A 21,873-nucleotide genomic window follows, 5' to 3' on the forward strand; every position below is an offset into this window, starting at 1 on the left:
GAAAGCTTTGTCTGGTCTGTCAAGAATACAAAATACAAATTTCGCTGGATAGCAGTGAAATTCCGTATGATCTTCCCACCTCCGTCTTAAATGGGAGACCCCCATGTTTTTTAACTGTACCCCTTAGTTCTAGATTACCCCACAGGGGAAGGCTCATGTGGATCGTAAACACTGGCATGGACCTGTTGGACTTTTTTTATTCATTTGTGGGACATGGGCATTGCTGGCTGACCAGCGTTTATTGCCCGAAGCAGTTGAGGGTCAACCATATTGCTGTGGATCTGACGTCACATGTAGGCCAGGCCCGGTAAGAACGCCAGATTTCCTTCTCTAAAGGACATCAGTGAACCGAATGAGTTTTTCCGACAATTGACTGGTTTCATGGTCATCAGTAGATTGTTAATTCCAGATATTTTTTATTAAATTCAAATTTCACCATCTGCCATGGTGGGATTCAAACCTGGACCCCCAGAATGTTAGCTGGGTTTCTGCTTAATAGTCTAGCAATAATACCACTAGGCCTGAATGACCTGCTCCTGTACTGCAAACTCTAATTCCATTAAAGTAATCATGACAATTTGTGTTCCCTCTTTTTCTGTTTTTATTTCAAATTTCCAACATCTTCAATATTTTGTTTCTGATGCTGTCCCTGATCTGGACCAGTCTTTAATACAGATACTAGGTACCTGAAATGTAAAGCGTTCTAATCCCTAGGACTAACATAACAACCCTCAATAATAAATAATAACAAAAATTGAATTTATAAAAGAATCCCATGGTCAGTTTCAGAGTACAGTAAGAGTTTTAACAACACCAGGTTAAAGTCCAACAGGTTTATTCGGTAGCAAATACCATTAGCTTTAGGAGTTCTGCTCCATCGTCAGATGGAGTAGAAATCTGCTCTCAAACAGGGCACAGAGACACAAAATCAAGTTACAGAATACTGATTAGAATGCGAATCCCTACAGCCAACCAGATCTTAAAGATACAGACAATGTGAGTGGAGGGAGCATTAAGCACAGGTTAAAGAGATGTGTATTGTCTCCAGACAGGACAGCCAGCAAGTCCAGGGGCTGAAGTGTGTAGTCCGACAAGTTGACAATGGACTTTCCTGCAGTGGTACTGTTTTCTACTGTGGTACCGGGGGAGGCTTGGTTGCTGCTGGTGGTGATGCCGAGTTTCTCAAGTTTCCTGTTCTTGGTGTGCATGTAGATGGTGTAGTTCCTTTGTCTCGTCTGCTTGGCAGAGTTTTGCAGCTGGTCTGCGTCCTGAGCGCAAGTTGAGAATATGGATTCAATCTTGGTTTCCAGGCTGCGGCGTTTGCTGTAGAGCTGGTGTATGAGGAGGCTGAGAGAGGTGCGACGGCAAAGTCTCTCAGCGTAGTCTGTGTTATAGGTTTACCTGAGTGCTGGTCCACATCAGTTTCAGAGTAGGCAGTTCTCTTGGTGATGGCACAGAATTGTACCCAGATTCAAAAGCACCATATGACAGGAAAAGTCTAGTATCTTACCAATAGAAACCAGTCCAGGAAATCACAGGACATATATTGTTCAGTGGCTACCCCCTGTGTGATGCCTGCACCAGCCAGAAACCGACTAAAAGGTACATAGTACATCAGCAATTGCCATACTAGAAGAAAGGAATTATCTGAAGTGTTTTGAGATGTTTGACTATGATATGGTGCCATATAATCCTAAATAACTTTCTTCCTACTTCTATTAAATAATTGTCCAAATATTATTCATTGCTGCTGAGCTATTAATTTAAATGTTTCTCATCCCATAATATTCTGATAGCACACAATGAAAGTACTGTGACCATGTTCTCCCACTAAAACTAGAGAAATTTACGGAAATCTTGTGTTTGGATCATTTGAAACAGATTTTGCCATCAAAAGGTTGTGGCTTGCTGAAATTTTGTATTGGAAAATCCTGGAGACAGTGATGATGCAGGAAAGCCGTCGAAACCGTGGAAAAGACATGACTGTGAGTAGCTGGAACAACTTTGCATGTTGGAGATCAACTTCTATTCTGTACTTCAGTAATTTGTGAAAACTGTTGTAATTTAAATTCATTTTAATTCTCTAGGTGTTACTGGAGCAAGATATTTTCCATCGCTCTCTGATGGCTTGCTGCTTGGAGATAGTTCTGTCCTCCTATAGTTCCCAACGGACCTTCCCATGGATTATCGACATCCTGAATCTTAGCCCCTTTTACTTCTACAAGGTAGGTCAAATATTTATGATCCTAAGATAGATGTAGTTGAGGTGTTTATTCAGAATTTCAGCTCTTTAAAGCCTTCGGAGTTCTTGCTTCCACTTCTTTACCATGATCCATCTGATATGTCGATCAGTATTTGTTTAATTCATCCTACTCCTGTGTCACTGTAACTCGGTCATATTTTGGCTTTGTTTAATTTCTAATTCCATTCTCCCCACAACCTTGGTATTTATTACTTCCGTCATGGACCACCAGTGAACCAAGTGATGGCATTGAATTTGAGTTCTTTCTGCAAACTTCCGTGTAATCTAATTTGCTATCACGCATTTAAATGAAGGTGGAGGAGTTACGCAACAACTAACAAATTTTTTTTATGTAAAGCAAAATACTCCGCATGTCTGGCAACATCTGGAGAGAGAACCAGAGTTAATGTTTCCGGGCGTAAAGTCATAGTGGTTTACAGCATGGAAACAGGCCCTTCAACCCAACTTGTCCATACCACCCAGTTTTTAACCATTAAGCTAGTCCCAAATGCCCGCATATGGCCCATATCCCTCTATACCCATCTTACCCATGTAATTGTCTAAATGCTTATTAAAAGACAAGATTGTACCCGCCTCTACTACTACCTCTGGCAGCTTGTTCCAGACACTCACCACCCTCTGCGAGGAAAAATTGCCCCTCTGGACCCTTTGCATCTCTCCCTCTCACCTTAAATCTATGCCTCTAATTTTAGACTCCCCTACCTTTGGGAAAATATGTTGACTATCTGGCTGATCTATTTTATAGACCTCTATAAGATCACCACTAAGCCTCTTGCGCTTCAGGAGAAAAAAGTCCCAATCTACCCAGCCTCTCCTTATCACTCAAAACCATCGAATCCCGGTAACATCCTAGTAAATCTTTTCTGCACGCTTTCTAATTTAATATGCTTTCTATAATAGGGTGACCAGAACTGTACACAGTATTCCAAGGGCGGCCTTACCAATGTCTTGTACAACTTCAACAAGACGTCCCAACTCCTGTATTCAATGTCCCCAGGGAGGCCATAGAATTGGCTGGCAGCAGAAAGTTAAATATCACTGATTCAGGAGGATGTTGCTCTGCTAAAGTCACATATTGGTGAGAGGAGAAGGGCAATTTTAATCCTTCCCACATAGGAAAGCATTTAAAATACTGAGTTACATAGCTGACCTGGAGGCACTAGAATCCCTCAGTCTTATTTTTAACCTGCTCTCCTGAGCAGGTGGCAAGGAAAAACAGCCAAAGGCAGTGAGGTCCCTTGTTATCTAAGCATGTCAGGTCCTGATTTACATAATCACGATCCCTCACTAAATTTGGCATGAGAGGACAGAGAAGAAGTCGCCCAGTTTAACATCAGGTAATTTCAGCACCGAGCACGGCTGGAGTTAAAATCAAGCCTGTACTATATATCAGGCCCATACTTGATATTGGGAATCAAATGTGTCAATTCGAATAGGGTCTCAAAATTGAATGTTGTACCCCAGAGGATATGCTGCACAGCATACCTATTCCTATCATACATAACACATTCCTGTATAGTATATTCCTTAGCATCATTCGGGTCATGCTGAAAAGATCTTGCAGACCAAGTGTATCCAGTCATGCAGTGTTTGCTGGTCTACATTAGCCATGTGCCAGTTGCAGAAGTAGTATTGGGAATAGGGTATACCTCTTTACTTTTGTAGATCACTCTAAAGTATTTGACACCGTCAACAGGGCAGGACTTTACAAAGTTTTGAAGAAAATTGGCTGTCCACTAAAGCTCCTCAATCAATAAGGCAGATCATGTCTTACGAACCTGATTGAATTTTTTGAGGATGTGACTAAACACATTGATGAAGGAAGAGCAGTAGATGTAGTATATATGGACTTCAGCAAGGCATTTGATAAGGTGCCCCATGCAAGGCATATTGAGAAAGTGAGGGGGCATGGGATCCAAGGGGACATTGCTTTGTGGATCCAGAACTGGCTTGCCCACAGAAGGCAAAGAGTGGTTATAGATGGGTCATATTCTGCATGGAGGTCGGTCACTAGTGGAGTGCCGCAGGGATCTGTTCTGGGACCCTTACTCTTTGTGATTTTTATAAATGACCTGGATGAGGAAGTGGAGGGATGGGTTGGTAGGTTTGCTGATGACACAAAGGTTGGAGGTGTTGTGGATAGTGTGGAGGGATGCCAGAAGTTGCAGCGAGACATTGATAGGATGCAAGACTGGGCGGAGAAGTGGTAGATGGAGTTCAACCCAGATAAATGTGAGGTGGTTCATTTTGGCAGGTCAAATAGGATGGCGGAATATAATATTAATGGTGGGACTCTTGGCAGAGTGGAAGATCAGAAGGATCTTGGGGTCCGGGTTCATAGGACGCTCAAAGCAGCTGTGCAGGTTGAGGCTGTGGTTAAGAAGGCGTATGGTGTACTGGCCTTCATCAATCGAGGAATTGAGTTTAGGAGTCGTGAGATAATGTTGCAGCTATAAAAGACCCTGGTCAGACCACACTTGGAGTACTGTGCTCAGTTCTGGTCGCCTCATTACAGGAAGGATGTGGAAGCCATAGAAAGGGCACAGAGGAGATTTACAAGGATGTTGCCTGGGTTGGGGAGCATGCCTTATGAGGATAGGTTGAGTGAGCTCGGCCTTTTCTCCTTGAAGAGACGAAGGATGAGGGGGTGACCTGATAGAGATGTATAAGATGTTGAGAGGTATTGATCGAGTGGATAGTCAGAGGCTTTTTCCCAGGGCTGAAATGGTTGCCACAAGAGGACACAGGTTTAAGGTGCTGGGGAGTAGGTACAGAGGAGATGTCAGGGGTAAGTTTTTCACTCAGAGGGTGGTGGGTGCGTGGAATGGGCTGCCAGCAACGGTGGTGGAGGCGGATTCGATAGGGTCTTTTAAGAGACTTTTAGATAAGTACATGGAACTTAGTAAGATAGAGGGTTATAGGTAAGCCCAGTAATCGCTAAGGTAGGGACATGTTCGGCACAACTTTGTGGGCTGAAGGGCCTGTATTGTGCTGTAGTTTTTCTGTTTCTAATCTCTTATCAGTTCATTTCATAACAACAGGCAGTGTACTTGCACTTTGATTCCAATTCGAACAGTTTCAGAGTGAAGAATGGAGTGAAACAGGGCTGTGTCCACATTTAGTTTGATATCTTCTCCTTGCTCCTGACCTGGAAGGAGTTTACCTGCATTGTCAGATGGCAAGCTCTTGTGGCTGCTGTTCCTGGAAGAGACAACATTTTACAAGAAAAATAGTTGGAAACATTTGACCCTGGTGGACTGCTTACTATAGAGTCAGATGGTAATTCATGGTTTTGGAAAGAACACCATGCCTTGGAAACTGGGTTTTATAAAAGCTGGTGAAGTGACACTAATTATGGTGAAAACTGTTCCATTAGGTGATCGAAGTGTTGATTCGGGCAGAGGAAGGTCTTTCCCGTGATATGGTAAAACACCTCAACAATATTGAAGAGCAGATTTTGGAGAGTCGAGCTTGGAGCTATGACTCAGCTCTTTGGAAAGCTTTAGTTGGAGCAGACAGTAAGGTTCCAACATGTGAAGAGGTGAGTGCTGATATATGACACTGTTTTAAGTGGTGTATATTCATTGATTTATAATTATCACTGTGACATAGGACTAAGTTCTGTAACTTTCTGGAGCGCAGGCTGTGTGGCCAAGTGATCAGCCAGTTTTACTTGTCTGTACTTATTGACATTGACACTCCACTGTGTAAAATGTTACATTTTCATAAGAATGAAAAGTTGATTAAGGTTTATTAAGATGTGGAAGCATATGGAATTATGGGTAAAGTGGCAGGATGAATACAAATTCACTCAGCAGTTGGAAGCAAAGTATAGTGGTTTTGAGGATGTAGTTTGTAACGTGTTTCCCAAAGAACAGTTTTGGATCCAATACCCTTTTTCAATTGTTATAAACAACCTAAACTCGGATGTAAGCATGGTCGGCAAGGACCGGTTGGGCTGAAGGACCTGTTTCCATGCTGTATTGCTCTGTGACTCTATGTAAGGAGTATCATTATTTTGTCGATGATACAAAACTTGACAAAATGCTCGTTAGCGATGAGGTTAGTAATAAGCTTCAGATGGCAGATGGGATAGTAAGATAGGCAGGGGCATGACAGATGGAGTTCAATGCAGAGAAGCAAAGAGGACGTACTAGATGGAGGAAGTATTTCTTACACAGCAAATGTAATGACCTGGAGCTCGCTACCGACAAGATCAGTGGAGCCAGAGGTGATCAATGAATTCAAAAGAAAATGAGATGCACATTTGAGGAAAATAGGACCAAAGGTGTAGAGCGAGTGAATGGGACTGACTGGATTGTTCTACAGATGGCCCAAATGGCTTCTTTCTGTGCTACTATGACTCAGTGACACAGCCTAATAGATAAAGCATCTAACTTTAGTATTAATTATGGGTGACTGTGAAGTTGATCAAGGTCTCCTCCCATTGTCCAGCCTTTTCTGGCAATTTTATATGTCACCTCTTTGAATTTAATATTATCCCTAATTTCTTTTGTAATCCATGGTTGAGCCACCTTTCGTCTTATTTTTGTGCCAGACAGGAATGAATAATTATTGTAATTCATGCACATTTTCCTTAAATGTGTGATCTATTGCCTACCCACCATCAACCCCTTTAGTAAGATTCCCCAATTCATGCCTCATACCTCCCTTTAGGTTCAGGACCCTAGTTTTGGATTCGACCACTTCACTCTCCATCTAAATGAAGAATGTTATTATATTATTGTCATTCTTCCCCCTAGGAATCCACACAAGATTGTTAATTAATCCTTTCACATTGCACAGTACCCGGACTAGAATAGCTTCTTCTCTGGTTTCTTGCTCAATGTATTGGTCCAAAAAATCATCATGTACACACTTAACAACTCTTCCATTATACCATTGATAATTTAGTTTGTCCAATCTGTGTGTAAATTAAAATCACCCATGATTGCAGTTGTGCAAGCATCTCTGATTTCTTGTCTCTTACATCACTAGTGTTTGGGGCCCTAAAAACAAGCCCCAACAACATATTTTCCCCTTTGGTGTTTCTTTTCTCCACCTATACAGCTTCCACATCATGATTTTCTGAGCCAATATCCTTCCTCACTGTTGCATTGATTTCCTATTTGATAACAATGCTACCCACCTTCTTTCCCTTCCTAAATAGTGGATACTCCTGGATGTTCTGTTCCCATCCTTGGTAACTCTGCAACCACGTCTATAATTGCAACTATATCATAGCTTGTAGTATATATTTGTGTAGGTAATTTATCTACTTTATTGCGAATGCTCTGTGCATTAAGACAAAAAGCCTTTCGACTTGTGTCTTCCTATCTTTTGTATAATGGCCCCATTTGTTTTTTCCCTTGTTTCATGCCTTCCACTTTTGCCTCTTACACTGTTGTCATTTGTTTCTCCCTCCTTTCTCCCTGTTCAGAGTTTTGAATTATGTTGCAATTATAACAGAGTGGAAATGCATTATTTCATTTAATAATTATTGGTTATCAGGAGGAATCCTTAAACTAATTAGCGTCATGGTGGCACAGTGGTCAGCACTGCTGCCTCACAGTGCCAGGTCACTGTCTGTGTGGAGTTTGCACATTCTCCCCGTGTCTGTGTGGGTTTCCTCTGGGTGCTCCAGTTTCCTTCCACAGTCCAAAAGACATGCTGGTTAGGTGCAATGGCCGTGCTAAATTCTCCCTCAGTGTACCCGGACAGGCGCTTGAATGTGGCGACTAGGGGATTTTCACGGTAACTTCATTGCAATATTAATGTTAACCTACTTGTGACACAAATAAAATCAATAATTATGTTTGCAGGTGACCTTTCCTTCCAATTTTGAAACTGGTAATGGAGGTCCCACCTACCTGCCAATGATGCCGATGTCTCCTATAATACACCCTCGGGTAAAGGAAGTCCGGACAGACATTGCTGGGACGTTCAGTAACAAACGTGGTAAGTTTGCACCTCAGGCACTATCTTTCAAAACTGCTGTCATTAGTTCTAGCTCAAGTAAAAACATGCTCAACCCATCTAACATGAAAACCAATATCTACCGTCAGCCTCTCTTTCCCGTCCCAAGTCATTGAAGATCGTCTCTCTTTCCAGATTCATACCCATTTCAACCATTGTTTGTGATGACCCTGCAGTCTTTGACATGGTTGATCACACCATCCTCTATCAGTGCATCTCCTCTATTTTTCAGCTCAGTGGCTTTGCTCGTGTCTGCTTTAGCCCATCAGATTGTTGCCACAACATCTCGACCAGGGGGTTTTAGTTCAGTTGGACAGCATGATCGGTGCAGGCTTAGAGGGCCTGTTCTTGTGCTGTAATTTTCTTTGTTCAGTGGCTTCTTTCCAACCTTTGCCTCATCATTCCAGGAGACCCGGGGGAATCTATCCTTGGTTGGTTCCTCTTCCTCAGCTAAATTGATGACAGCATCCATAGGGGTCAGATTCCATATGTAAACTAATGACATCTGGCTGTACCTCTTCACCACCACACAGGGTTATCCATCCACCCTGCTGTCAGACTACTTGTCTGAGATCTGTTCTTGGCAGGTCCCTTGTGTACTCCCTCTCTCTTTATCTCACCACTGGGGGGGCCATGGTTTTAGGTGCCTTGGCCCCATGTTCTTCAATTCCCTTTGTATATTTCTCTGCCTCTTGGTTTAAATCTCCTCCATTAAGGCCTTTCTGAACCAGCTTTTGTTCATTCCAGCTGGCATCTTTTTTCACTCTACCATCATTTTTCTTTGCACCTTTGAAGTATCTTAGGATGTTTTCGTCCTGTTAAATGTGGAGTACGAATGTAAGTTGTTGGTGTTGTAGGTTCAGATGCTTAATCAACATATTTTGTTAATGAGTTTAATGGAGTATAACTAGATTCCATCTGATTTGTGGTTGCAAATGGTAGGCAGGTAGCAGCTGCATTTATTGCCTTTTGACCTATAATGGTTAGCCTTGCAGCTGCTTCTAAATTATTGATGTAACTTTAAATGTCATGATTAAAAAATATACTTTTTAGAGGTGCAAGCATCGGACAGTCATTATTGTTGGTTACCAAAGGTTTTAACTTCTCAAGCTAAAAGAAAAAAATTACACAAGCCACAAATATTTAATCAAACCTCAGTTTAAAGCGGTTTCTCAGTGAAGAATATTTACCTTGTGCATTGACAGTATGGTGCAGGTTATTCTTAGCTTTGTTAAGGAGTTTTGCATTTCAGGACCAGTTTCAGGGGGACAGTCCTGTTCCTGCCTCCTAGCAGCACTCCATCTCATATACACATCCACTGGAACCTGGCAAATCTAGCTACATTTAGAACTGAGGTGAGGAGAAATTACTTCACCTATAAGGCTATGAATCTTCGGAATTCTCTACCACAGTGTTATGGATGCTTCATCGTTGAATACATTTAAGGATGGGGTAGACAGATTTTTGGTTTTTCAGGGAATTAAGAGATATGAGGATCAGGTAAGAAAGTTGAGTTGAAGCCCAAGATCAGCCATGATTGTGTTGAATGGCGGAGCAAGTTCAACAGGCCGAATGGTCTACTCCTGTTCCTATGATGTATTATGTTTCAATGAGATCCCCTCTCATTCTTCTAAACTCCAAAGATTATAAGCCCAATTTACTATGCCTCTCATCATTGGACCGCCCTCTTATCCATGGATCAATCTAGTGAACTTTTGCTGTACTGTCCCCAATACAGTTAATGCAATTCCCTAAATTGAGCCACCAGAACTGCATATAGTACTACAGGTGTGGTCTTGCCACGAACCTCTGCAATTGTAGCAAAAATTCCTTATTCTTCTACTCCAAAGCCCTTGCAGTAAAGGCCAACATACCATTTGCCTTCCTAATTGCTTGCTGTGCTTGTGTATGAATTTTATGTTCCTTGTCTGTGTACACCTAAGTCTCCTCAGTGCAATATTAGAAGCATCTCTTTTTTTTTAAAGCGAGCCAAACAACTGCAAGCATCTATAGGCAGAACTGAGGTCTGACATGTGACCTTGGGAGGGGCTGGGAAGACATTATTGGTTTGATGATTATCGTTGCTTATTATTTGCCAATTCAAATTCTTACAGATATTCCTCCTCCGGCATCACCGCTATCTGTCCACGATCGGTTCACCTCTCCCTCTGCGGGAAGTGCTAAAAGAAGACTCTTTGGCGATGACAATTCAATGGATACTCATGTGAATATTGCACAGAATAAGATCAATGTCACTCAGTCAGCTGGGCTGAGGATTATTCAAAGTATAGCCAATGAAAACATTACCCTCTCTCCTGGGCAGACTGTAGTAACCATACCAACAGCAACCAACGGTCAAATGCTAACTATACCTGTGCAAGGTTAGTTTGTGTATCTGCATTTTTTCTCATTGAAGGATAATTTTGAGCACACTATCAGGCACTTGGGTGCACCATTTCAAATTATTCTGTTTATAATGGAAGCTTCCTCAGTGACCCTGCTATTGAAGTGGAATTTTGTTTAATGTTTATTTTTCAGGTATTACAAATGAGACTGTGGGGATCACCTTTATCCCAGTCCAGGTGAATGTATCCCAGCAAGCACAAGTTGTAGAAGAAACTGTTCAAGTCCCCCTCTCTGCCCAGACTTTACTCAACTCTTCTCCCAAACGAATGGGAATTGGAGCAATGCAGGAATCTCCGGTCAATAAACCAAAGAAGACTGGCTCACTGGCATTATTCTTCAGAAAGGTGAGTTTCCAAGCACTCGAATCCAATGCTATTTACCGTACTGATGGGATTCTAGATAAGTGGGCTTCTAGATCACCAGCACTGGATTGGAGCATGAATCTGCCTAGGTGCTCCTGAATTTCTGGTCCTAAACCATTATTTGTGCCTGGATGCTCCTGTACCACGGGCTTGCACCCAGGGTAATCCTGTGATGGCAGATGCGGGTGGAAGAAAGTGCAGCTGAGGTCCAGAGAGCCATTGGGTGTGTATTGAAGAACTGTTTATGTACCTTTACAGTCTTCAGCTTACTGACTTCGCCATCTCCGCCCACCTCCTACCCCCACAGCAACTCTATCTCAAAATGCAAGGTTGCACTGTACAAATTATTGTCGTGTCCAAATACTTCTCTATATTGCATTGGAGCGTTTTATGCATTAACAGTGCTATATGAGTGCAAGTTGTTGTTAACCACCAGGGGGTTTCTGGAATACGCTTTCCATGGGTCTGTTGGAGAGTTCAATGTCAGGGTACTTCATTGCCATAAGGGTGTACGAGACCAGGAGCAGTCATTATCATGTCAATATGACCTTTTGATAAATTGACTAATTTGTTAGAGTTCTTTGAAGATGTGGCAGGCAAAGTGGATAATGGGAGTCCTGTAGATGTAATGTATCTGGACTTCAGAAGGGTAAATACGTGCGGTTATGGGGATAGGGCCTGGGTGGAATTGTTGTCGGTGCAGGCTCAATGGGCTGAATCGCCGCCTCCTGCATTTTAGGGATTCTATAATTTGATAAGATGCCACACAAAAAGTTAATACACAAGGTAAGATCCCATGGTGTTGGGAATAATATATTAGCTTGCATAGAGGATTGGCTAACTAACAGAAAGCAAAGAGTGGCGATAAATGGGTCTTTTCTGGTTGGCAAGCTACAACTAGTCGGGTGCCACAGGGTTCAGTCCTTGGGCCCCAACTATTTACAATTTATATTAATGACTGGAATGCAGGGATAGAATGTACTATAGCCACATTTGCAGATGACACTAAAATAGGTGGAAAACGAGTTGAAATGAGGAAATGAGAAATTTACAAAAGGATATGGATAGGTTAGGTGAGTGGGCCAAAATTTGGCAGGTGGAATTTAACATGGGTAAGTGTGAGGTTATCCATATTGGTTAGAGGAATAAAAAGGCAACTTCAAAATGCTTTGATGCAAAAACATCTGGGTGTCTTTGTGCACAAATTGCAGAAAGTTAGTATGCAAATGCAGCAGGTAATAGGGAAGACGAATCGAATTTTGACATTTACTGCTAATGGAATAGAATACAAAAGTAGGGAAGTTCTGTTGCAACTGTATAGGGCATCGGTGTCAGCGCATCTGGAATACTGCACACAGTTTGGGTGCCCTCACTTGAGAAAGGATGTAAATGCATTAGAGAAGGTTCACTGGATTGATTCTAGGGCTGAAGGACTTATCTTATGGAGGGAGGTTGAGCAGTTTAGTGCTATACTCAGAGAGATGAGAGGAGATCCAATTGAGGTTTATAAGATGTTTAAGGGGATTGACAGGCTAGACGTAGAGTGGATGTTTCTCATTGGAATTTGAACCTTATGATTCCTGAGCCACAATGCTACCACTGAACCAAGCTGACACACACACAAGTTAATTCCTTGACTTCTGGCTCGAAACAGTAAGTCTGGCTGGAGAGTGGGTCAGAAAATTATGGCTTCAGTGTCACAGCCCCCATCTCTTAGCCACTCTGCTTTTGAGTCAGCAACCCCACCGGGATTGCAGGATCACAAAATTAGAACCCTAGTGTGCAGTACTGTCCTACTTTAGCCCGTTCTTTCTATTTTCAGATGCTGACAGATCAACTATGTTCTGCCAACATTTTACCATTTCATAAGACACAAATATGCCTGGCCACCCATTGGAGAATGGAGCAGGAGGTTAATTGATTCTATTAACCAGGCTAATACTGCTGCATGCAGAATTGGCAGTCACTTACTGAGATATTGTTCAGAATGTGTCAGTATCTTGATGAATTTAAACTATATTTGCAACATAATTTGGTTGTATATGTACATTTGAATCTCAGGAAGTAATTGCTCAACACCTCAAGTCCAAATAATAATGTGAGCGTACATATCCCGAAAAGACATCTGGCACATGTTTTAGAGTAAATATTTGTATCATTTTTGGAATTATTTCTTAATGGACAAAACAAATTAAAACAACATGCATTTTGGTTTGAATCTTACTGAGCTAAATTGTTGGACATTCTAGAACAAGAGGTCATAGTTTTAGGGTAATGGGTGACAGATTTAAAACAGAAATGAGGAGGAATTATTTTGCTCAAAGGGTCAGAAATCCATGGAATTCTCTACCCCAGAGTGCAGTGTATGCTGGAATACTAAAAATTGCTTTCTAAAGTGTTTTACAATCTTCCTGACTGACAGCCTTCATGTCAGTATTGTTTTTGCAGGGACGGATTTTTCTGTTTCTCTTCTTTTGTTTCTCATTTTTCTAATGTATAGAAATATAAGCATGTTTTCCTTCCAGGTATACCATCTGGCCAGTGTCCGTCTGCGTGACTTGTGCCTAAAACTGGATGTGTCTGCAGAACTTCGTAGGAAGATCTGGACTTGCTTTGAGTATTCTTTGGTGCATTGCACAGATTTGATGGCAGACAGACACCTTGATCAACTCCTCCTCTGTGCTGTCTACATAATGGCAAAGGTACAGTATTTGCCTCTCCAACTTGTATAGCTCTCCTCTTGCTGAAATGTTGAACTAATCAATAGTTGAACCAATATTGCTGGAGTTTATCTGAGGCTTTGAAAAATATTTGACTTGGCTATTGGTACTCAAGTGATTTGTTCCATGCAGTCACCATAGACTAGTTGGTCAGCCATCCATCCTGTTATGTTTTTGATTTGATTTATTATTGTCACATGTATTAGTATACAGTGAAAAATATTGTTTCTTGCGCTATCCAGACAAAGCTTATATTTGCCTTCGGCTGTACTATTTCATTCGCTAGCTGATTCTATTTTTTAAAAAAGGTGTCAATTTAAAAATGAAATGAAGTGCACCAAAACACTTCTTTGAATCTTGTTGTTTAATACTTGGGTTTCTTTCAAAACTTCATGATGACATGGTGGAATGGCTTTTGATTAGTTATCTTAGAAAGATCTGGGACAAATTTTCAACGTGAGGTTGTACCAGTGAGTCAGAGACAAAGGGCTGAATTTTTCCAACCCCTTGGACGTTGGATTGGTGAGGGGGATCTGGGAAAATAGTGAGAGAAATTGTCAGGTCTGCTGCCAGTAGACTGCTAAGCACTGGTCAAATTTCCCAAGACTGTCCGGGGAGCAGGAATGGTAGCCCGCTGGCTGGCAGTTGAAGTTGTTAAGGGAGCCATTAATGATGATGCTAGTACAGCAGCTGCAATTTTGTAAAAGGCTTAGCAGCTCACCAGAGGTGATTGCTGCCTCTAATTGATAACCAGTAAGAAGTGTAGAGAAGTGTAAAGCTCATGGTTTCCAATTAAAGAAGAACTGCTGTGGAAGCCAGCAACTAGAAGCTTTCTTCTCAAAGCAAGAACCCTTCCAGTGAGGGATGGCATGGAAAAGGGGTTGACAAACCTTTAAGGGTTGAAGTCTGCAGAGGGAATTTGGTGGCCTGCACTCAAGAGATTGGCTCCTCCAATCAAGAGATTGAGTGAGGAACTTCAGCAGCCACATGGCAACGAGCTGAAGTGGGCAGAGGTGTGTGAGCAGAATGGTGTTGTGCTGGAATGTGCACGTGAAGGGTGCATTAAGGCAGACAAATGTTCCAAGATGATAATACCCAGCAAACAAAATCTACAACAACAGCTCAGTTTAGAGCTTTTGGAGCATCAATATCTCTGAAGACATCATCTGTCAAGACAGGTGGTCGCTAACCCATGTGACATGCTAAAGGAGGAGTTGAGGTCACTGGGATGTGGTGGGCACCCATTGCCTCTGGTGGTGATGGTGACCATTTTCACTACAGAGTCCTTCTAAGGATCAGTTGTGATTATTCTCAGGATCTCACAATCTGCTGCAGTCTGCTGTATTCAAGACCAATAATACAATTCAGGCCAAGGGGGCCATTGTCTTTGTGGGGAGGGGTCATGTGCTGCACACATGCCCATCGAGGCACCTTTACAGCAGAGAGGTCCCTTTGTCAACAAGAAGATATTCCATTCCCTCAATGTGCAGATCATTGCGACCGCCGCAAAAAGGATCCAGCTAAGTTCCTGGGTAGTTAGCGTGACTCTTTCATTCTTAGTCCCAGATGTTTCAATTGTTCAGTGCACCAGAAAGCCTTTGTGGAAGGATCCTGGGGCGTAAGTATCCACTGAGAACTTGGCTGCTCATTTCAATGCTGAGGCAGGTGATTCATACTACAAGGCTGACAGTTGGATTACTGAAAATGAGCTTTAGGTGTTTAGATTGCTCTCGGGGAAGCCGTCCAAATCCACCCTCATGGGCCTCATTTCATGGTGGTCTGCTGTGCTCTGCCCAACATAGCACAGCAAAGAGAAGTTGAACTGTTGAAGCTCCCATTCTGCCACTGGACTAGAGCCAGTCTCCTCCTGTGCTTGCCCTAGTGATGTGCAATGGCATGCCATCATAATGTCACCGGCTTTGTGAAGAGCCCAGTCCATGTTCATCATCCATCCTTGCACTTCAGTCACTGGCACCCCTTTCATGGGCTCCATTTCCATGTCCTCAAATGTGGTCATGATCTCGAGGTTGTACGCAACACTGCTCAAGGTTTACACAATACTTTGGAGTGCGATGTGCACCTCCTGCATGTACTCAGTGACTGCTGCATGTGGTTCTCCATGAAGCTTGCCATTCTCAGCGGAGGAAACCATTGCTCATAAACCAGAAAGATGGGATGGATGGTGTCCTCAATCATGCACGCAAGAGAGCGAACAGCCTGTGGAAACCCTGACAGGTATTCACACTTTTCCCACTGCTGTTGTATAAGCACCTGCTCTGTTGATCACCCCTGAGTCTCGGCGTCTACAGAATTAGTGGGCTTACAAGGTTGAAGATCAATCTCAGAAATATGTTTTAAATATGGTTGTCCTTTTTTGGCAGTTTTAGCAATCTAATTGATAGTTCTGCAGATAATTGGGTTATGTGATCAGTCTTCTAATTTTCAAGCTTTTTTATGCTAACCCATCAATGTCCTTCTGTCCCACTTTACTAAAGATGCAAATGAGGAAAATTTATTGATATATATCTGCCTATAGAAAATGACTGCCCACTTGTGAGCATATTACGTACCTGCCCTGAAACGGCTGGGGTTTCCAGACCTCAGAGTTCACATTTACCACCACACCCGCCTCCCCCTCCCAATTTCTCTACTCACTACAGGTAGTACTCCTTATCCCAGGAATTACTTGTGCTGTGCTCCCAATCAGTTGAATTATGCATTTCTTTTTTTAAATTATTCGCGGTGATGTAGACATCGCTGGCTAAGCCAGACAGCATTTATTGCTCATCCCTGATTGTCCTTGAATTGAGTGACTAGCCAGGCCATTCCAGAGGGCATTTAAGAGTCAACCACATTGCTGTGGATCTGGAGCCACATGTGGGCCAGACTGGGTAAGGATGGCAGATTTCCTTCCCTAAAGAACATTAGTGAACTAGACGTTTTTTTCCGACAATTGACAGTGGTTTCATGGTCATCATCATTAGGCACTTAATAGCTTTTGGGAAAGTATGCAGCTTCCCTGGGTTACTAAAGGGGTTGTTAACCAAGGCTCAAGCCCTGATCACAGCAAATTTGATTCCCAGTAAATTGTCAATGCATGGGCAGTAGTTACACACAGAAACAAGTTTTTCTTTGCTGTCTGTATTCAGATGATCTATCATCAGTCAGCATCGAACTTTAGATATCAATAGTGGTACTAGTGGGGCCTCAAGAAACTGTACCACAGTGAGGGAGAAAATGAAGCAAAAAAAGTTTAGCATGTAGATGTGAATAATTTCATTGAAACTTGGAACAATCTGAAAATATTGGAATACAAAGCTCAAAGGAAAACACTTATTCCTGAGGTAATAACGTGTTATGATCATAGGCCACACATCTGTGATTTTGGTACGATCTGATGGGAGATGATACCATTTTGTTTCATGAAGACAGTTTGAGATACAAAGACACTTGCTCAGTGAATAAAACTACAAGAATCCACAGGTTGTGATCAGAAAAATAGAATTTACTATACAAGATCAAAAAGATGAAACAATTTACATTGTCTTTCTTACACTCTTAACTTTCAGCGTTAATATGAACTACATATAATTTAATGGAAAAACTGTGGTCAAGCACACCATGCTGCGCTATAAATGCCAAAAGCGACCAAAATAGATTCCATTTTTCAACAACTCACCCTGATGTCTGTATTGGCCAAGCTCACTGAAACTCCGCCTTTCTCAATTGGAATGCTCACCAAAAGTCACTCCAACTCAAACAACATCAACAACAGCTCATTTTGCAGGATTTCAGTCTCATTCTCATCTCCTGGGATTCCATTTCCCTGGATTCCCAAGCACTCGAGCACAAACTCACAAGCACGACTTAAGATCCTGAGCTGGGACAAGAAGAACACTACTGATCCATAGGGATACCTTAGCCCTCAACCACCACCACCACACCCCCACACCCCAAAGGCCCGCAGCGCTGAGTCACCAACCTTGGATCTTCAGTGCTTCTCCTAAGCCACCGTCGCTTAAAGTCTCCTATCCACCCTTTTCCTGTTTCACTGCTCCTTTCCTTTTAATTGAACTGGGACCGTTTCCTGTCCCTGCACCCACTCTGAGGCTTGTCTTTTGGGACGTCAGAAGTAGCCACATGGTGCCAAACTGGATTCACATACGACTCAGACCTGAAAAGAACAGAAAGTTTCCATCCTTAAAAGACATTAGTGAACCAGTTGGCTTTTATAACAATCTATCAACTTCATAGTAATTTATGGATGCCAGCTTTTGATTTCCACCTTTTTCAAAACTAAATACAATTAGGATTATTAGTCCATTATCTCCATTACTGGTCCAACAGCATCATAACCAGTATACCCCACCATCGTTAAGTTGTGCTGGTGGCCATTGCTGGTACTGAACATGAGAGAGCAGATGATCAACAGAAAAATATGGGAGCGTGAGAAAATATGACAGGCAAAGAAAGTGGCCTTGTGACAGTGGAATACAAACTGAAAGCAGAGAATGGGAAGAAAGAATTGCAGAGTGGGGTGAGGGAATTCCAGGATGCACATTGCATTTTTTTAAGCATCCTCTGTTCGCAATGCCCCAGGAAATTGGTTGGCTGTTTTCATGTTATCACTAATACTGTCTTTACAGGTTACTAAGGAGGACAGGTCTTTCACTGATATAATGAAATGTTACAGAAGCCAACCCCAAGCCAACAGCCATGTGAGTTTCCATTCCTTAAATCGATGTTATTCCTTCTTCATGCTTGGTTGTTTTGTCCTTTTGACAAGAATATATAAAGAAGTGTCACTAGCTCATTTCCTGCAAGCAGCTTAGAACCATAGAATCCCTACAGTGCAAAGGAGGCCATTCGGCCTGTCGCATCTGCACTGACTCCCTGAAAGAACATCTTCCCCAACCGATCCCTGCAGTCCCACGCGTTTACCATGGCTAATCCCCATAACCTACACACCTTTGGACACGAAGGGCAATTTAGTATGGGAAATCCACCTAACCTGCACATCTTTGGACTGTGGGAGGAAACTGGAGCACCCTGAGGAAAGCCATTCAGTCATGGGGAGAACACACAAACTTCTACTTTGTGTAATTATTTTGAATTATTTTATTCAGGTGTACAGAAGTGTACTTCTTAAAGGAGGGCGAAAGTTGAGGATGACTGGTATTGATGAGCACATGGGGGAAGATGTAAACATGGAAGAAGAGGGTGAGTCGTATTGCACTACTGAGAATTCCAATATGCTTAGCAACTGATTCAGATTAACATGGATAATGTGTTGCGGAAGAGAAAGAAAGTTCTGTTTCAACAAGACTGATTTCTATTTATCATGTTTGAATTCTCTCCCTAAATCTCCCCACTTCTCTCTCAAAATCTTCCTTAAATCCCATCTTTCCGATCAGCACAGACACATAGGGCAAAAGATGACCACCTGTGATTCTACAACTTTGTGAAAACCCCTTTTCTCATTTTAAAACATAGAAGATCCTGAGGAGACGAGATAGGGTGGATGTGGAGTGGATATTTCCACCGTGGGTGAATCTAGAATAAGGGGTCGCTGTTTTAAAAATAAGGGGTCACCAATTTAAAATGAAGATGAGACAAAAAAAATTCTCAAGAAATCAGGAGTCTTTGGAACTCTCTTCTTGAAAAGGCAGTGGAAGCAGTGTCTTAGAATATTTTTAAGGCAGAGGTGGATAGACTCTTGTTAAGCAAGGGGATGGTAGGTTATCGGAGTGGGTGGGGTGCGGATTTGAGGTTGCTATCAGATCAGCCATTATCTTATTAAATGGTGGAGCAGGCTCGAGGGGCTGAATGGCCTCCCGCTGTTTCTAATTCGTATGTTTATGTTAAGGGGGCTTTATTAATGCAGGTTGTTATTGTGCTAGATTAGAAACATAAGCTCTACATGTACCATTCCTTCTCACCTCTAAGTGACACCGTTTTAATTATAAATAGACACCTGCACACAGTCTGGATGTTGGTTCTCTCCCTCTTTCAATGTCCTCATACTACATATTGTTCTACCAGGAGAATAGATGGATGGTGTGAGAAATTGAACCTTTCAAAGGAGTGCTGTTCTATGATTGAACTGCAGAATCAAGAGTGCTTTATTCTTTACCATTCTGATCTGAGAGCTCTGAAAATGGCAGCGTTATATTTCCCAGCACTAATTTCCTGTTTCTTGAATAACACTAAAATTAATTATAATTACACTCCTGACACATTCCTGTTTTGATTTTCACTGATAATGTAATCAGAAAAGACATTTTCTGTGTGGCATGATCAATTATTTTAGGAGGTCCATCTTAAAAACTTGAGAATAACCATTAAATATTTTTTGTCCCACTTCTAGTGCCCAGTGATGATGATTCTAATTCGAAAAGTAACAATACACTTGGTCCTGGTGAGGCAAGCAACCCTTCAGTGTCTCCCAATAGATTGTCCAACATTGTAGCTATGGAGGAAGAGCGGGGTGACCTAATTAAGTTTTATAACAGTATCTATGTGAACAGGATTAAAGAGTTTGCGCTGAAGTACTCCAATGTAAAACTGGAGTGTGGGGTAAGTAAGCATTAGTGTTTGAACTGCTAACCAACATTTCTACGGTATAGAAGTGCTCCATGTGCTCAATGATTTCATAAGTCCAATTCCATTCTTATTTAATGGATTTCCTGCATTGCTTTATAACTGATTTTCTGAGGAGCACATATTGCAAGACAGTAGCAACTTGCTCTGCCTACCAAAAACAATGGGTGCGATCTTGCCCGCTGTTCACGCCATGCTCCCACTGCAGCGAAATTGGAAAATTTGACGCCCAGCCAAATCTCTGTTCATTCTCCAAATCTCACTGCACTAAGAGGGGAAAATCCTGCCAGTGTGAATAGCCATCACATTCTGTCCTAACAGTCTGCAATTTCCTCATTATCTGAGTCATGGTTTTTTGTGGCTGAGGAAGTTAAATTCCATTTTATCGCATCCTATTTTGGGTTTTTGCAAGTGTTTTGTGTCTTCCATCCTGCAAATCCATCCTATTGACTTTGGATGTGGAATAGAGTTCAGATCTCTCCCTTTAGTATATTACACTTCGCTTTTACAACCCCAACAGTATGTTGGAGCGATTGTGGCCTTGAGGACACAACTCACCAATGATCCTTCAGTACCACTTTCTCAAGGGCAGTTAAAGATAGGCAATAAATGATGGCCTAACCAACTATGCACAATTCTGTGAAGGAATTTTTAAACATTAACTTAAGTAGACAACAAATTGGACAGAGTCTAAAACCAGGGTTGTATCCAATTCCAGTGATCTGGTGTCTTAAACTGCCGTTTCAGATCTAAGATGGCCATCTAGGAAGCTGAACTTATAAACACAGATTCAAGCGCGCGCTAAGCTTCCCTAGTAGCTCGACTAGTTTTTCCATTGAGAATTTCTAATCCTTACTGCATGCTGAGTTAACTAATCTTAGCCCATGCAGTAAAGAAAAAACTTGCATTTATATAACACCTAAAGTGCTTTGTCACTAGTGATCTATTTTTGTAGAATTGTAATGTAGGAAACATAGCAGCCAGTTTGTACACAGCAAGGTTCCCCATACAGGATTTTAAAAAAATCCATTTACAGGATGCAGGCTTTGCTGATTAGGCAGCATTTATTGTCCATCCCTAGTTGCCCTTGAGAAGATGGTGGTGAGCTGTAGTCCCTGAGGTGTAGGTACACCCACTGTGCTGTTAGGGAGCAAGTTCCAGGATTTTGACCCAGTAAAGGAACTGCGATATATTTCTGAATCAGGATGGTGAGTGACTTGGAGGGGAACCTCCAGTTGGTGGTGTTCCCAAGTATCGGCCGCCCTTGCCCTTCTAGATGGGTAGTGGCCGTGGGTTTGGAAGGTGCTGCCTAAGGAAGCTTGATGAGTGCAGTGTAGCTTGTAGATGGTTCTCACTGCTGCCCCTGCATTGGTGGTGGGGGGAGTGAATGTTTGTGGAAGGAATAGTAATTAAGCGGGCTGCTTTGTCCTGGATGGTGTCGAGCTTCTTGAGTGGTGTTGGAGCTGCACTCATCCAGGCAAATGGAGAGTATTCCATCACCCGCTTGACTTGTGCCTTGTAGATGGTGGCAGGCTTTGGGGAGGTA

The 21,873-nt window shown here is 42.2% G+C and overlaps 1 protein-coding gene across 4 annotated transcripts in view; it reads left to right on the top strand.

Annotated features, from left to right (window-relative positions):
• The window catches only part of rbl1 (retinoblastoma-like 1 (p107)), a 65,800-nt gene that overhangs the window by 31,772 nt on the left and 12,155 nt on the right, over window positions 1–21,873 (top strand). For 2 of the 4 annotated variants that reach the window (XM_078236974.1, XM_078236975.1), the window contains exons 11-20: window positions 1,882–1,985; window positions 2,088–2,225; window positions 5,640–5,804; window positions 8,086–8,221; window positions 10,354–10,620; window positions 10,778–10,989; window positions 13,533–13,709; window positions 18,374–18,445; window positions 18,854–18,947; window positions 20,095–20,303. In XM_078236974.1, coding sequence (XP_078093100.1) covers window positions 1,882–1,985; window positions 2,088–2,225; window positions 5,640–5,804; window positions 8,086–8,221; window positions 10,354–10,620; window positions 10,778–10,989; window positions 13,533–13,709; window positions 18,374–18,445; window positions 18,854–18,947; window positions 20,095–20,303 — 1,574 coding nt within the window. The remainder of the gene's footprint in view (window positions 1–1,881; window positions 1,986–2,087; window positions 2,226–5,639; window positions 5,805–8,085; window positions 8,222–10,353; window positions 10,621–10,777; window positions 10,990–13,532; window positions 13,710–18,373; window positions 18,446–18,853; window positions 18,948–20,094; window positions 20,304–21,873) is intronic. The other 2 variants (XM_078236976.1, XM_078236977.1) reach the window with 1 other exon arrangement.

The sequence above is a fragment of the Mustelus asterias genome, chromosome 20 (assembly GCF_964213995.1).
Source record: "Mustelus asterias chromosome 20, sMusAst1.hap1.1, whole genome shotgun sequence".
NCBI lineage: Eukaryota > Metazoa > Chordata > Chondrichthyes > Carcharhiniformes > Triakidae > Mustelus > Mustelus asterias.